This window comes from Bradysia coprophila, assembly GCF_014529535.1.
Source record: "Bradysia coprophila strain Holo2 chromosome IV unlocalized genomic scaffold, BU_Bcop_v1 contig_84, whole genome shotgun sequence".
Lineage (NCBI taxonomy): Eukaryota > Metazoa > Arthropoda > Insecta > Diptera > Sciaridae > Bradysia > Bradysia coprophila.
The window spans coordinates 6,090,987-6,105,541 of NW_023503376.1; the positions used below are offsets into that span (position 1 = coordinate 6,090,987).

The 14,555-nt window shown below is 37.9% G+C and overlaps 2 protein-coding genes across 3 annotated transcripts; one reads left to right on the forward strand and one right to left on the reverse strand.

The window, feature by feature from the left end:
- Nucleotides 1–7,473: 7,473 nt before the first annotated feature.
- Nucleotides 7,474–8,310, reverse strand: LOC119072957. The gene is made up of 2 exons (XM_037178279.1): nucleotides 7,706–8,310; nucleotides 7,474–7,620 (listed from the first exon to the last, which is right to left on the reverse strand). Exons 1-2 carry the CDS (start codon nucleotides 8,242–8,244, stop codon nucleotides 7,587–7,589), a joined length of 573 nt encoding a protein of 190 aa, XP_037034174.1. The 5' UTR covers nucleotides 8,245–8,310; the 3' UTR covers nucleotides 7,474–7,586.
- Nucleotides 8,311–12,475: 4,165 nt separating this feature from the next.
- Nucleotides 12,476–14,312, forward strand: LOC119072954 (luciferin 4-monooxygenase-like). 2 transcript variants are annotated; one of them, XM_037178275.1, is made up of 2 exons: nucleotides 12,476–13,924; nucleotides 13,999–14,166. In XM_037178275.1, the coding sequence occupies exons 1-2, from the start codon at nucleotides 12,566–12,568 to the stop codon at nucleotides 14,017–14,019; spliced, it is 1,380 nt and encodes a 459-aa protein (XP_037034170.1). In that variant the 5' UTR covers nucleotides 12,476–12,565; the 3' UTR covers nucleotides 14,020–14,166. The 2 variants fall into 2 exon arrangements, with proteins under 2 accessions (XP_037034170.1, XP_037034169.1); XM_037178274.1 differs by having other exon boundaries at nucleotides 12,500–13,937; nucleotides 13,999–14,312.
- Nucleotides 14,313–14,555: the final 243 nt, after the last annotated feature.

Below are 14,555 nucleotides of genomic sequence, written 5' to 3' on the forward strand. Positions count from 1 at the left end.
TATATAAATAACGAGGCATCAGATGTTTAAAATGCCTTTGATCTGTAACAGCCAGGAATCATGAAATATAAATTTTCTGACATTCTCGACCTAATTATGCCAGCGATGAATTTATAATTGAAAAAAATGATGTTGGTTTTATGCTTATGTTTGACGATATTGATGTCATTAAATATGCAAACCAATTTCATTCATCTGATGAGATTAACTTCGAAGTTAATTTGAGCAGATCGGGTTATTGTGATTAAAATGAGCTAGCTCGCGAGTTGTAAATTATATTGCGACTGTAATTTCGCCTCGAAATTTCGCTGAGCAGAAATATGAATAGCATGAAGAAATCGATACTTTCATTCCGAAATATTATGCATCTTCGTTTTTTGAAAAATGAATTTCCAAAAAGGTTCACTCCAAAAAATTAAAGAAATTTCTTTCTGTTTTCGCATTGCATACGCAAGGATTCAGTGGGCGATTGGCGCTTACACTCCATGAAAAAGCAAAAACTCTTTCTAAGGGTTTTTCAAACAAGGCATCAGAACAGTCGGAGCGTTTGCTGCGACTTAGCCCCGTACGACCCGTAATCCTATTTCGTTCGTAACCATAATACGTCCGTAGCCGTAATACGCCCGGAACCCTAATACGTCTACAACCCTCTAATGCGTCTGTTACCAAAATGCAAGTCAAGTTGGGCATGGTCAAATTTACTGAAAGTGTTCATTTTTAAAATTGCGCATAGCGCAATTACGAAAGCCCGTACGAAGTACCTCTCAAATAAAACCAACAATTTACGATATTATTTTCTATTGGGTATTCAATTATCTCTCAAATGAAACCAAAACTAGCAAAATCGGATGAGATTTACTCGATTTATGTGCAAAAAACACTTAGGGCCGAGTAGCGGCCTTAGTCCAAGGGCCCAAATTTGAAACTTTTTTCGCCACGTTCTTTTCGGTATTCAATTACCTTCCATAAAAAACTAAATCTAGTAAAATCGGATAAGATTTACTCGATTTATGTGCAAAAAACACTTAGGGCAGAGTAGCGGCCTTAGTCCAAGGGCCCAAATTTGAAACTTTTTCCGCCACGTTCTTTTCGGTATTCAATTAGATTCCATAAAAAACTAAATCTAGCAAAATCGGATGAGATTTACTCGATTTATGTGCAAAAAACACTTAGGGCCGAGTAGCGACCTTAGTCCAAAGGCCCAAATTTGAAACTTTTTTTGCCATCATTCAATTCGGCATTCAATTATCTCTCAAATGAAACAAAATCTAGCAAAATCGGATGAGATTTACTCGATTTATGTGCAAAAAACACTTAGGGCCGAGTAGCGGCCTTAGTCCAAGGGCCCAAATTTGAAACTTTTTTCGCCACGTTCTTTTCGGTATTCAATTACCTTCCATAAAAAACTAAATCTGGCAAAATCGGATAAGATTTACTCGATTTATGTGCAAAAAACACTTAGGGCCGAGTAGCGGCCTTAGTCCAAGGGCCAAAATTTGAAACTTTTTTCGACACGTTCTTTTCGGTATTCAATTACCTTCCATAAAAAACTAAATCTGGCAAAATCGGATGAGATTTACTCGATTTATGTGGAAAAAAATCTTAGGGCCGAGTAACGACCTTTGAGCCCTACCAACAAGCTCGCGTTGCATCCTACACAAAAACAATGTTCAGCAACTTTGTTCTACTCGTCAATACCTTTCATTTGATATATCACAAGCATCTATTGCGTGCGTATTTCGGTAGATATCGTCGAAAGACTGAAAAACACCTATAGGGCCCTAGCTCTGGAAGGGCCGACCCTACCATGCCCATTTTCGAACTTGACCTTACTTTTGTCGATACCAATCGGGAAAAAAAAGAATTTTGAAAAAAGGTTGTGATTTGCTCAAGCTAGAGGGGTCACGGACGGACGGACGGACGGACGGACGGACGGACGGACGGACGGACGGACGGACGGATGGACGGACGGACGGACGGACGGACGGACATTTTTTTTATTGCGGATTCGTAGTCTATGAACATAACCAAATGCTTTGCCCTTACTGTCTGCTTCCAATTCGACGTGTTACAAACGGCATATTAATCTTATAAGCCCCCAGTACTTCGTACGGGGCTAAAAATGTTCATCATTTTGTTCTCCATGATTTCCTCATGAACCAATCTAAATAAATTAAATGCCGTAAGTCACAATAGTTATTTATGCAACAGATGCATCTAAAATGTAATTTTTTTTTACGTATTATGACGCTAAGTTGCATAAGTATACTTCTCTCAGTAACAAAATTTATAGCTTTCGTTGCCTCTGCTGATAAAAACGATGTATACAACTCAGGTATACGACCCTACACAAAAAGGACAATTTTTAGCCCCGTACGAAGTACTGGGGGCTTATAAGATTAATATGCCGTTTGTAACACGTCGAATTGGAAGCAGACAGTAAGGGCAAAGCTTTTGGTTATGTTCATAGATGACGAATCCGCAATAAAAAAAATGTCTGCTTGTGATATATCAAATGAAAGGTATTGACGAGTAGAACAAAGTTGCTGAACATTGTTTTTGTGTAGGATGCAACGCGAGCTTGTTGGGAGGGCCCAAAGGTCGTTACTCGGCCCTAAGTGTTTTTTCCACATAAATCGAGTAAATCTCATCCGATTTTGCCAGATTTAGTTTTTTATGGAAGGTAATTGAATACCGAAAAGAACGTGGCGAAAAAAGTTTCAAATTTGGGCCCTTGGACTAAGGCCGCTACTCGGCCCTAAGTGTTTTTTGCACATAAATCGAGTAAATCTCATCCGATTTTGCTAGATTTTGTTTTATTTGAGAGATAATTGAATACCGAATAGAATGATGGCAAAAAATGTTTCAAATTTGGGCCCTTGGACTAAGGCCGCTACTCGGCCCTAAGTGTTTTTTGCACATAAATCGAGTAAATCTCATCCGATTTTGCTAGATTTTGTTTCATTTGAGAGATAGTTGAATGCCTAATAGAATGATGGCAAAAAAAGTTTCAAATTTGGGCCCTTGGACTAAGGCCGCTACTCGGCCCTAAGTGTTTTTTGCACATAAATCGAGTAAATCTCATCCGATTTTGCTAGATTTAGTTTTTTATGGAAGGTAATTGAATACCGAAAAGAACGTGGCGAAAAAAGTTTAAAATTTGGGCCCTTGGACTAAGGCCGCTACTCGGCCCTAAGTGTTTTTTGCACATAAATCGAGTAAATCTCATCCGATTTTGCTAGATTTAGTTTTTTATGGAAGGTAATTGAATACCGAAAAGAACGTGGCGAAAAATTTTTCAAATTTGGGCCCTTGGACTAAGGCCGCTACTCGGCCCTAAGTGTTTTTTGCACATAAATCGAGTAAATCTCATCCGATTTTGCTAGTTTTGGTTTCATTTGAGAGATAATTGAATACCCAATAGAAAATAATGTCGTAAATTGTTGGTTTTATTTGAGAGGTACTTCGTACGGGCTTTCGTAATTGCGCTATGCGCAATTTTAAAAATGAACAGTTTCAGTAAATTTGACAATGCCCAACTTGACTTGCATTTTGGTAACAGACGCATTAGAGGGTTGTAGACGTATTAGGGTTCCGGGCGTATTACGGCTACGGACGTATTATGGTTACGGACGAAATAGGATTACGGATCGTACGGGGCTAAGTCGCAGCAAACGCTCCGACTGTTCTGATGCCTTGTTTTACTTGTTTTTCTTCGACAGTTGACGAGGCTCTTCACCGACCATGGTAACATTATATAGCTGAGGTCATGTATTTACGGACCAACATGGGTTATGTGGGTTTTTGACGCCATCTACAGTTAGCAATATCACTTTGAAAGAGTAATGATTTCATGATGTTGCTCATTGTTGATGGCATCGACAACCCACATAACCCATGTTGGCCCGTTAATACCTCAGCTATACCATTATACCATTGATGGTAGAGGTATGAAAAAGATTTTTACATGCTTATGCACGGTAAAGTGCACTTTACATCACTGTTTGCGACAGGGAAAATGCAGTCACCATCCACAAACATGTAATGTAATATATATTATGCACCTGTTGCCAAGATTGATATTTTGACGTGTTGGACATTATTGCCCTAGCCGAAGGCGTGGGCCATAATGCCTACAAGTCAAAATAACAGTCTGGCAATAGGTGCATATCATATTTTATCTGTCGAGAACAGATATATCGAGATAAACAAAAACTCCCTAGAGGGATAAGCTCGAGATTATCGTTCTAGACAGATAAAATGTGTTACGTCACTGCTTGTAAATGCTTGTTTAGGCACGTGTGATTACTCCACTCGCCTTCGTCTCGTTCCGCAAACCTCACACTTGCCTAAACAAATATTTACAAACAGTGACGTGACATACTATGAAAGTGGTTTTAGATTCTAGGGTTCAATTCGTGTCTAGGCACATAAAAATGTTTCCTCCACAAAATCGTCCCGATTTCGGTAGGCTGTCTTTCAAAAGTATCCCTTTTTATATAACTGAGGTTTAAAATATGAAATTTAGAGGTTCCGTGTGAATTTTGTTCGTTGCCGAGGTCAAGAATATGGTTATTTACGTATCTGTGGTCACTTCGTTCGGGCTACATAACTCACGAAATTGCCTAAAATCTACCGTCCACCACAGATGCGTATACAACTTTTCGTGCTGAAGGCCTAAATTACGAGAAAAATTCCGAAATTTATGCCCAAGCCATTAAAACACATAATCACATTAATAGTAGGTTACAGTGCACCCTGCGAAAATGATTCATTACATGGGGGAACAATTTTGAGATACGAGCAACTCACAAGTGTGTGTTTAAGCGCCAAGGTTTGAAAACTGTTATTTTGACAAGGGTAGAGTTTGCATATCCGAGCCGAAGGCGAGGTATGTAACTACCCGCGTCAAAATAACAGTTTTCAAACCGAGGCGCTTAAACACACACGCGTGAGTTGCAAGTTTCAAAATTGTTCCAACATGTAATGAAGCATTGTAGCAGGGTGCACTGTATTCTATTTTATTGCTTGCCCATGCGAAAATTGATTCTTACATATCAATTTCTATAAATAGCAACAAAAGCTGATTTAAATACAACTATCTCCGTAGACAAAATCAACAAAACAAAAAGAAATTTTTTCGCCACTATAAAACCAGTACACAGCCGAAATCGGCTCATACTTCTTCATAAAATATCCCGAAAATATTGGTATTGGTACAGCAGTACCAACCGTACCGAAAGTGATCGAAGTGATCACACCATAGTAGGTGCCATGTTGTCATTGAATTGTTATTCCGTTCCATGATAATACATTCTAAGCAATCATTTTGTTGTTTGTGTTATTTAGACGAAAAATTTTGCAGTGAAGTGAAGTGAAGTGTCTAAAATTAATCAATGTGTTTCGAATTTAAGTGAAAAATACGCAACTAAAAGTGCTCGCTATGTGTGTTCAAAACAAACATTGAAATTATTGCTAGAATAAATATGGCTGACGCTTTCAGTTTTGTGATTTTTCTTTTTAAGAATTGAAATTCTTTTGCCACACTGAACTCTCGCCACTGCAAAATAGTTGTCCAAAAACACAAAACATCAATAATTATTCTCATTTTCATGTTAAAAAGCATAAAATATTTCAGATGACGCATTCACCTTCATATGGCTGCACCCCACGAAAACTGATTTTACATGAATGACTCGAGCACCCCGCGAAAATAGAGATTCCCCGACGAAAGTGTCACGCAAATATCCCTCAGAGAATCGACCATTTTCGTGGGGCGCAAATTGATATGTATGAATCAATTTTCGCATGTGGCAAGCAATAAATAACTATTTTGAGAGAGAACATCGGCTCACGTAACAACATGAAATGATGGTAGTTACAAATACACTTTTTGAAATCGCGTAGCATAAAATCACTGAATTTTCTTAGCGTAAACAATCAATTAACCTCCTACTTCAATGACCCAAAAGCTCTCTTCGAAATAAAACCGAAGAAAGTCCAGACAAATGATTTAATTTTGTTTGGGGGATAGGAATGACAGGATATCCATAAAGCCACAAATTCAGAGTAATTATCGTGACTCTATCTAACTATTCCGTAAATTTTTACGTTATTTATGTCATTGACTGTGTTTAGTTAGTCAATTTATTACTTTGTCTGTGGCTGTGTGATATATTTTCAACCAAAAACCTATCAAAACGACTCGTAATATGTTATAAAGCAGAAGTAAAAAGAACTTTAAAACGCTTCAATGAGGTCGATAAAATTTTACAACATTCGTGAAATTGTCGCCATCCTTATGAACGCTAGTATGTAAAAAGTACTTACGTTTATTGGCAGTAAAAATGAAATCGAGGATTTGTTGACAGGAACTTAAATTAGAGTCGTAAAATGTAATTATTATTTGGTTCGAAAAGAGGGTAAATAAACGATGTAATTCATGTGCCACAGTCGAGGGCACAGTGTGAATAGAGGAGAGATCAGAAATTATAATTTTATGAAAATGCTGTCTTTGTCAGCGTGAAGCCTTGCTGAAAATTAATTAACGAACATTTGCGTCTTTATCGGAGAATTGGTCCAAACATTAAAAAAAATATTAATTACTGCGATAAAAGTCACGTGCGACCTACAGTGGTCGATGAATGGAATATTACGACATAGTCATTCTCAGTAAAATTGAGAAAATGGCATAGTTCTTTCCACTAGAACAAGATTTGTAACTCGGTTGTGTTCATTAATCAACGCAACATCGACGCTGGCGCGCCTTGTATTTCAGCATAATACTTGTGTTGAAGCCATTCATACCACAAACCTCATACATATAAGCTTAAAAATGTACCATCATTGATTTATGGTTAGCACGACAGCTGGTAACAGCATAATTATAATTACAAATCAGATCAGAACGTAGTTGCCTTCCTTTTATAATATGCTCTCTATTATCATACACTCGCATTAAGTTCTTTTATGTATTATATAGCCTCTAGCTTTGCCTTTAACAAACCAACCGTACTTCATACATATCACAACCGCAGAATCAGGTAAACTTTATTTTCCACTTGTTAGTGTTGTATATAGCAATAGCACATAGAATTTATGAACTATACTGAATCACTGCACCCAACATTTGTAACTGGGTGAACAAATTACTGGCGCGTCCACACAGTTATGTTAAATAAATGCCATTCGAAAGTTGAAAGAAGACATATGTAGACACTCTACTTCTTTGTGTAAAATCATAGAGACTCATGAGTGCCGCAGCTGTGACATGACGGAAGCCCTAACCATAAGTCTGGAACAAAAAACGACAGCCACTTTTTGGTTCTCTCCGTTGTCCAATTTTCACTGATCCAAGCGAAGTGAGTTTCACTGAGAGACAACATAAAGTGGAGCTGTTTCAACAAGAGTTTTGGAACACGAAGAATGTCGAGGATGTAAGGTGTTACCGTGGAAATGAAAGAATTCTCTTTATGCAAAAATCTATTTTATTTTGTCTTCGCTTTCAATTCACTGAAAATAATGTAACTAGCAGTTACGTGGTAAGTGGTCCTGCATCATCACCTAGGATTCCTTGATAAATGCCATCAGTTGGGAGTCAGATGACGATACAATGCCATCCTGAAGCAGAGGAAATTTTTCTTTAACATTTTTAAATTCGTTCCAGCGCAACGGCACTAAATAAATAAGAAAATATAAAACTTACTCTTCCATTTCAGACATTGGTGTAGGCGTAGTTGTAGTGGTCGTTGATGGTGGTACTGTAGTAGTGGTACAATTTTTGTGGTGATGGTGATGATGATGACGATGATGGTGTCTACGATGACTATTTTCAGTGCCAAATATCCCATTACCCGGCAATAACGTTTGTGCTTCTTGCCAAATCGTGGTATGCATAATAGGATGTCTGCGTTCTCCTTTATTCATCTCATCAGTACTATTTCTGCCACGTCTTCCTTCTACATTTCTAAGCCAAAATCTTCGATTGTGTCTACGTCTTATCCAATTATTGCGTTTGTCTCCTTCAGCAGCTGTTTGATTTGACGAGATAATTTTTTCGTCCAAATTTTCATCTCGGTTATCGATTAGTTCATCATTTACGACCGCTGCTTCTTGATTGAAATTTTCAGGTTCTTGTTGTTGCTCGGCTTGCTCCCTCACATCGTTGTTAACGGATCGGTTGCGCTCAGGTAGAGCAAATGAAACGACCACACAAATAACAAGGAAAACAAATGGAATTTTCATGTTCGATCTTTAGCTTTACGTCTTAGTTATAACGATTCGTAATGAACTGACTGCTGATGACAAAACGTGAACTGTATTTATATTCGTCAGATATCATCCAACAGCACAGCCAGACTTCTAGTCGCCAATCTAACCTCCTGAACTTTTTCATTTTCTCGTGAAACGCGCTATCAGCAATTTATTATTTCTAGATGTGTGTCGGCCGAATTCATTCATCTATTTCAGTTGAATTGAAGCGCCGCGATCTATTCGCAGAAAAAACATTATCTGTTTGTTTGACTTTTTCGTACATACGCTTTAGTAAACATCAACACATTTAGGTTGTTGATCCATTTAAATGGCTATAGTTGACGGGTATTCCCAAATACCCAAACTGAAGGTTTTACGTAGATTTTCCGGAATTATTAGTTTACGCATCTTCTGTATTTTTCTCGAGTAAAAAGACAAATCAGTCGTAGAATGACAAATCGAATTGTTGTAAAAGGACAGTGGAAAGGTTCTCTGCGAATTAATTTGTTTGGATATTCTGATGTCAGTCTTGTTGAGGCAATAGAATCGTATATTTCGCTAAGAGTAGTTCCAATTTTTGGTGCTCTTGGGACCTTTTGTGTTACAGATTTTAAGTTACAGGAAATGGACTACGTTTGCTTCAGCTGATTTTCAACTGGTTCACTCATACAAACAAAACTGGTTATGAGTGTTTAAAAAACACTGTCTTTGTTTGTACATACGGATTTAGCAGTACACACATGTACATCACACTGTTGAACTTTTGTTGGTGTGTGTGATTCATCTGAAAATCAGTTGAAGTTTGGTTTCCCTTTCCTGTAAATTTTCCTTCGAAAACTTTAAAGTGGTGGCACTGGCTGGTTCTTGGACTCTCTAGTTTAAACTATAATGGCAGAGCCAGAGAACATTTTTCTTTCAAACAAATCTCTGAAAATTCCAAATGTTTTTAGAATTTGTCGAAGAAATTCCAAGCATCAGAGTATACATTTAACTGATTGACAAAAAAAAAGAAAGAAAGTTTAAGACCTCGTTTAACCTCTTATAGACGGAAAGCCTATATGACGAGTATTATTATCAGGTCTATTACTTCCATAGATCAAAGTATTTTCAATCGGTTGATTTCAAATCTTGTACTTCAATTTGTTTAACGTGTATTTTGCTATATAAATTTTTATTTTATTTTATTTTTATTCGTTTTACGATCAACAAACAGGCCGAAGCCCAATAACATGTCAATCAAAAATTTAGAAAAAAAAGAATATTCAAATCCGAATCACATAACAAAATTAGAAAATAGTTCAAAACCGGAAATTCCAAAAACTAATATGTAAGATGAGATTTGACAAGCTCCTTATACACTGAAAACCTGCCATCAAAAATATCCAACTCTGAGAAGAACATGTCGTGATGCTCCTGCAGCCGATAAATAGGACAATTTCTCTGGATGTTCGTTTTGAATTTCGGCAGATAGAAGACGGCTCTTCGTCGTGTCGACTTATTCCGGTGATCAAATGCGAGCTGATTGCGTAGATTGGAGTCGATACGGTAATGGATCAACTTGTAGAGAGCCAATTCATCATTCTCAAGTCGTCTAGATTCCAAAGAATGCATTTTGAGAACTCTAAGTCGCTGGTCGTATGATGTTCGTTCCATGTTAAATTTGAAGTACAGCATTCTGGAAATTTTTTTTTGCACACGTTCGATTTGACTGGTAGAATTGTGATAAAACGGACTCCAAACTGATGAGCAATATTCAAGTCTACTTCGGACGAGAGCGTTGTAAAGTGACATAAAACTTGATTGATTGGAGGAGTATCTTCCACATCGAAAAATGAAACCCAGAAGCTTGTACGATTTTCTTGTGATGAAGTCGACGTGTTCGTTAAATGATAATTTACCATCAATGATGACTCCCAGATCGGTTATCGAGCGAACCCGTTCAACAATTTTACCACACAGCATATATGGAAACTGAACTTTGGTTGGACTATGAGTGAAAGATAGGACAGCGCATTTCTTATGGTTGATATACATGTGGTTTGATTCACACCACCGTTCCACTAGATCGAGGTCACTCTGCAGAAGTAGGCAGTCACTTTCGTTGACGATCGGGCGAAAAACTTTGAGGTCATCAGCAAAACCGAGGCCGGAACCAGCTGAAAGAGATGAAAGCAGGTCGTTGATGAAAATTATGAATAGAAGTGGACCCAATATTGATCCTTGCGGAACGCCTGAGGTTGGAAAAAATTTGTTTGAAGTAGAACGACCAATCACTACCATCTGCGAGCGATCACTTAAGTATGAAGAAAACCATTCGACTAGGTTCATGTTGATTCCAAGTCCTTTAAGCTTGCCAATAAGACGACCATGGTCAACTTTGTCGAACGCTTTGGTGAAGTCGGTGTAGATTGAGTCAACTTGACCACCATCCACAATTTCTTAATTTTTAAAGGACCATATTACCCAGACCTTGTCATTATTTTTTTCGTTGTTATCACATGTCCGAAGATAGTCCAAGTCCAAAATTTAGAACCCGCCTCCTGTAGAAGAAAAGACCCGCCTCTTTTCAATTTAAGTTCATAATGTTAACGTTAAAGGTGTGTCTAATTTAAGTGAAATAGCCGTGTCTTTAAAACAGGCAGTCCATTTTAATAAAATAAAATATTTCTTACCGATTCTGGACTGTCCAACTTTTTTCGCGAGTCTTATTTCTGGACGGTCCAATTTTCTACTTACGAATCCATTCTGGACTGTCCAACTTTTTTCGCGAGTCTTATTTCTGGACTGTCCAAATTTTTCTTCGACTCTTATTTCTGGACGGTCCAATTTTCTACTTACGAATCAATTCTGGACTGTCCAACCAATACCAATTTTAATTGTACATAAAAAGCGTTTTAACACGACCGCAATGGAGGAGGGCCGCAATGCGAGCCGGGCGCCGGAACGGTGTCGGTAACTTAGGAGTTAATTTTTTTTTCTCGCATCGTCTAATAATTAGTCTGTGTGAAGGCGTAAGCTCGTTCCTAGTGAATTCATCCTTTTACGAAATTTAACGTAAAGGCGTTTTGTTCCAAACCTAGGGAATTCAACCTTTTATTGATTCGTAAGTAGAAAATTGGACTGTCCAGAAATAAGAGTCGAAGAAAAAGTTGGACAGTCCAGAAATAAGACTCGCGAAAAAAGTAGGACAGTCCAGAATGGATTCGTAAGTAGAAAATTGGGCTGTCAGAAATAAGACTCGCGAAAAAAGTTGGACAGTCCAGAAATAAGAGTCGAAGAAAAAGTTGGACAGTCCAGAAATAAGACTCGCGAAAAAAGTTGGACAGTCCAGAAATAAGACTTGCGAAAAAAGTTGGACAGTCCAGAATTGATTCGTAAGTAGAAAATTGGACTGTCCAGAAATAAGAGTCGAAGAAAAAGTTGGACAGTCCAGAAATAAGACTCGCGAAAAAAGTTGGACAGTCCAGAAATAAGACTCGCGAAAAAAGTTGGACAGTCCAGAATCGGTAAGAAATATTTTATTTCATTAAAATGGACTGCCTGTTTTAAAGACACGGCTATTTCACTTAAATTAGACACACCTTTAACGTTAACATTATGAACTTAAATTGAAAAGAGGCTGGTCCTTTCTTCTACAGGAGGCGGGTTCTAAATTTTGGACTTGGACTAAGTTCGGAGATATTTGTTATCGATAACAGATGAATAGCCGTATGTGACAGGTTCAAGCGCTTTCGGAAATTCTTTGTTTTAAAAATTTGGTACTGTCTTAGGAAAAGTAGGAGGGCATAAGTCTTAAGCCGACACTGATTTATCAATCCTAATGATGACACGAAAGAGTGAGAATACTAGCACATAGTTAATTTAGAGATTACTATGATTAGACAAAAGAAATTAGGTATCTGAATGACTCGATAATATTTGTAGGTCTTTTTTGTTCGCAAAAATATTCTCTAATGGACAAGTTACACATCGTTATGTCGTTAGTATTCAGTGACTTTAGAAAATCTGCAACAAATTTCAGACAAATGTGAGACGTGAATTATCTGTTATCATCCGCATTTTAACGAAATTAAAATTCGGATTGAAAAAAGATAACGAGAAATTTGAAGACATTATAAACCCCTCATCATATTTCAGCCGGCCCTTTAGTTGAATTGTTTATCAATTAGACTTTAAAACTTATCTGATAAGGTAAACGAATTTTTCGTTGCAAAAGTTTGTCTGCGATGGACTGTCGAAAAAGATTAGTTGATTTTCAAACTGTTTGTGTTGCGGGTTGTGTCTTGACGATTAAAAACTTTTTCACACGGAAATGCAGTTCGAAGAAAATATCATTCACCGTCCTGCACCGAAGGCACTGAAATATGATGGGGAAAAATCACTCGGTCATTTGATTCTCAAGCAATTGGTTAATGCAGGTGATAATACCGTCATTGTATGTGGCCTAACTGGAACAACATTGTCCGCCGCTCAACTACTCGAAAAAAGCATAGAAATTGCTAAGGCGTTGCAGTCTTCGGGTATCGAAGAGGGCGATGTAGTGTCAATTATGTCCGAAACCCGATTCGAATTTGTCTTCGTTTTGCTGGGATCAATTTTCATGAATTGCGCATTTGCCCCTCTAAACCACACTTACAATGAACGGGAAGTGGAACATGCCGTGAATTTGTTTAAACCAAAGTTCATATTTGCTTCTGGTGCTACTAGTCGTATCATTATGAAAGCTACTAGAAAGCTATGCTGCGTGAAGAAATTTATTTTCTTCGATGAATGTGGTGATAGTGATAGGCCAATCATTGACTCGTCAGCAGTAATAAGCTTAAAAGATTTTGTAAATCAGATTGTCTCAAAAGATTTGCATTTTGAACCAAAAGCAGTGAACATTTCGACTAGTAACTGTCTGATCTTGTGTAGCAGTGGTACTACTGGCTTCCCGAAAGCAGTAAAGTTATCTCAACGTGGAATTTTCGCGTCTCTTAACGACTTCGATTCATTCATTCTCACAAAACAGAATGTGGGTGATGACCCGATCACCATTTTGGGCTTACTTCCCATGTTTCACGTTTTAGGCATTGCAGTTTTGATTGTGTCGTTGGCCACACCATCCTCAAAACTTATTATGTTACCCAGATTCGAGGAGAAGACTTTCCTTGGTTGTGTCGAGAAATATGGATGTTCAGTGACATTCCTAGTGCCACCTCTGTTCGTTTTTCTATCAAAGCATCCCTACGTCGACAAATACAATCTCAGTAGTTTGCGTTTACTTTTCGTGGGAGCAGCACCTCTTTCCAAGGAACTAGAACAATCCGTTATAGATCGACTAAGAAATCCAAAATTGAAAATCAGACAAGGATACGCAATGACCGAGTTGACTAGTGCTTTAATGCAAAAAGAAATACTGAAGGCCGGTAGTGTCGGAGACGTCAATTTGAATGTTTATGCAAAGGTGATCGACGAAAATAACAGGGCTTGCGGGCCGAATATCGTAGGCGAACTTTGTTTCAAGGGCAACGGAACGATGATGGGCTACGTTGATGACGAAATTGCTACAAAAGCTTTAATCGATGAAGATGGTTGGCTGCATACCGGAGATGTAGGCTATTACGATACAGACTTACAGTTCTTCATTGTCGATCGAATTAAGGAACTCATCAAGTATAAAGCGTTCCAGGTAGCTCCTGCTGGTAATGTCGTATGATTTGACTCAATTTAAGTTCCACCAACAGCTTACTGTCTTGTTTGCAGAAATTGAAGCTTTACTGTTAACTCATCCGAAAATACACGATTGTGGAGTGATTGGAAAACCGGATGAATTCGCTGGCGAGTTACCAATGGCATTTGTAGTCAGAGCAGATTTAAATTTGACTGAAGCGGAGATTGTTAAATACATTCGTGATAGGTCCTCGCCGGCGAAGAGACTTCATGGTGGTGTACGGTTTATTAAACAAATTCCTAAAAATCCATCCGGCAAAATTCTTAGACGAGAGTTGAGAACGATGCTTGCAAAGGGTGATATCAAATCGAAACTGTAATCAATAAAAACTCCAGTTATGTTTCTCCATTTATGTCTTCATACAGTGAGGCAATTGTCCATCATGAGGAAGTCTTTGGACTGAAACGAGATTACTGTTTATCCATTTCATTGAGCTACCAAAACATTTTTCTAATATTGACTTTCGATTGTTCAGAAAAATAATCCTGCCCCCTATGAGCACAGTCGGTCTTCTACTTATGACTATCTTATCAAATCCTCAATAGCAAAAATATACTAAGACCATCGACTAGTATATGTGCACAAAAAC

What these genes read in the sequence shown, in the direction of transcription:
- LOC119072957 (XM_037178279.1), bottom strand. Translation starts at nt 8,244, where the DNA reads ATGAAAATTCCATTTGTTTTCCTTGTTATTTGTGTGGTCGTTTCATTT. An exon ending in CCAATGTCTGAAATGGAAGA is followed by an intron (nt 7,621 to 7,705) that starts GTAAGTTTTATA and finishes CCTCTGCTTCAG; the next exon opens with GATGGCATTGTATCGTCATC.
- LOC119072954 (XM_037178274.1), top strand. Translation starts at nt 12,566, where the DNA reads ATGCAGTTCGAAGAAAATATCATTCACCGTCCTGCACCGAAGGCACTG. An exon ending in GTTCCAGGTAGCTCCTGCTG is followed by an intron (nt 13,938 to 13,998) that starts GTAATGTCGTAT and finishes TCTTGTTTGCAG; the next exon opens with AAATTGAAGCTTTACTGTTA.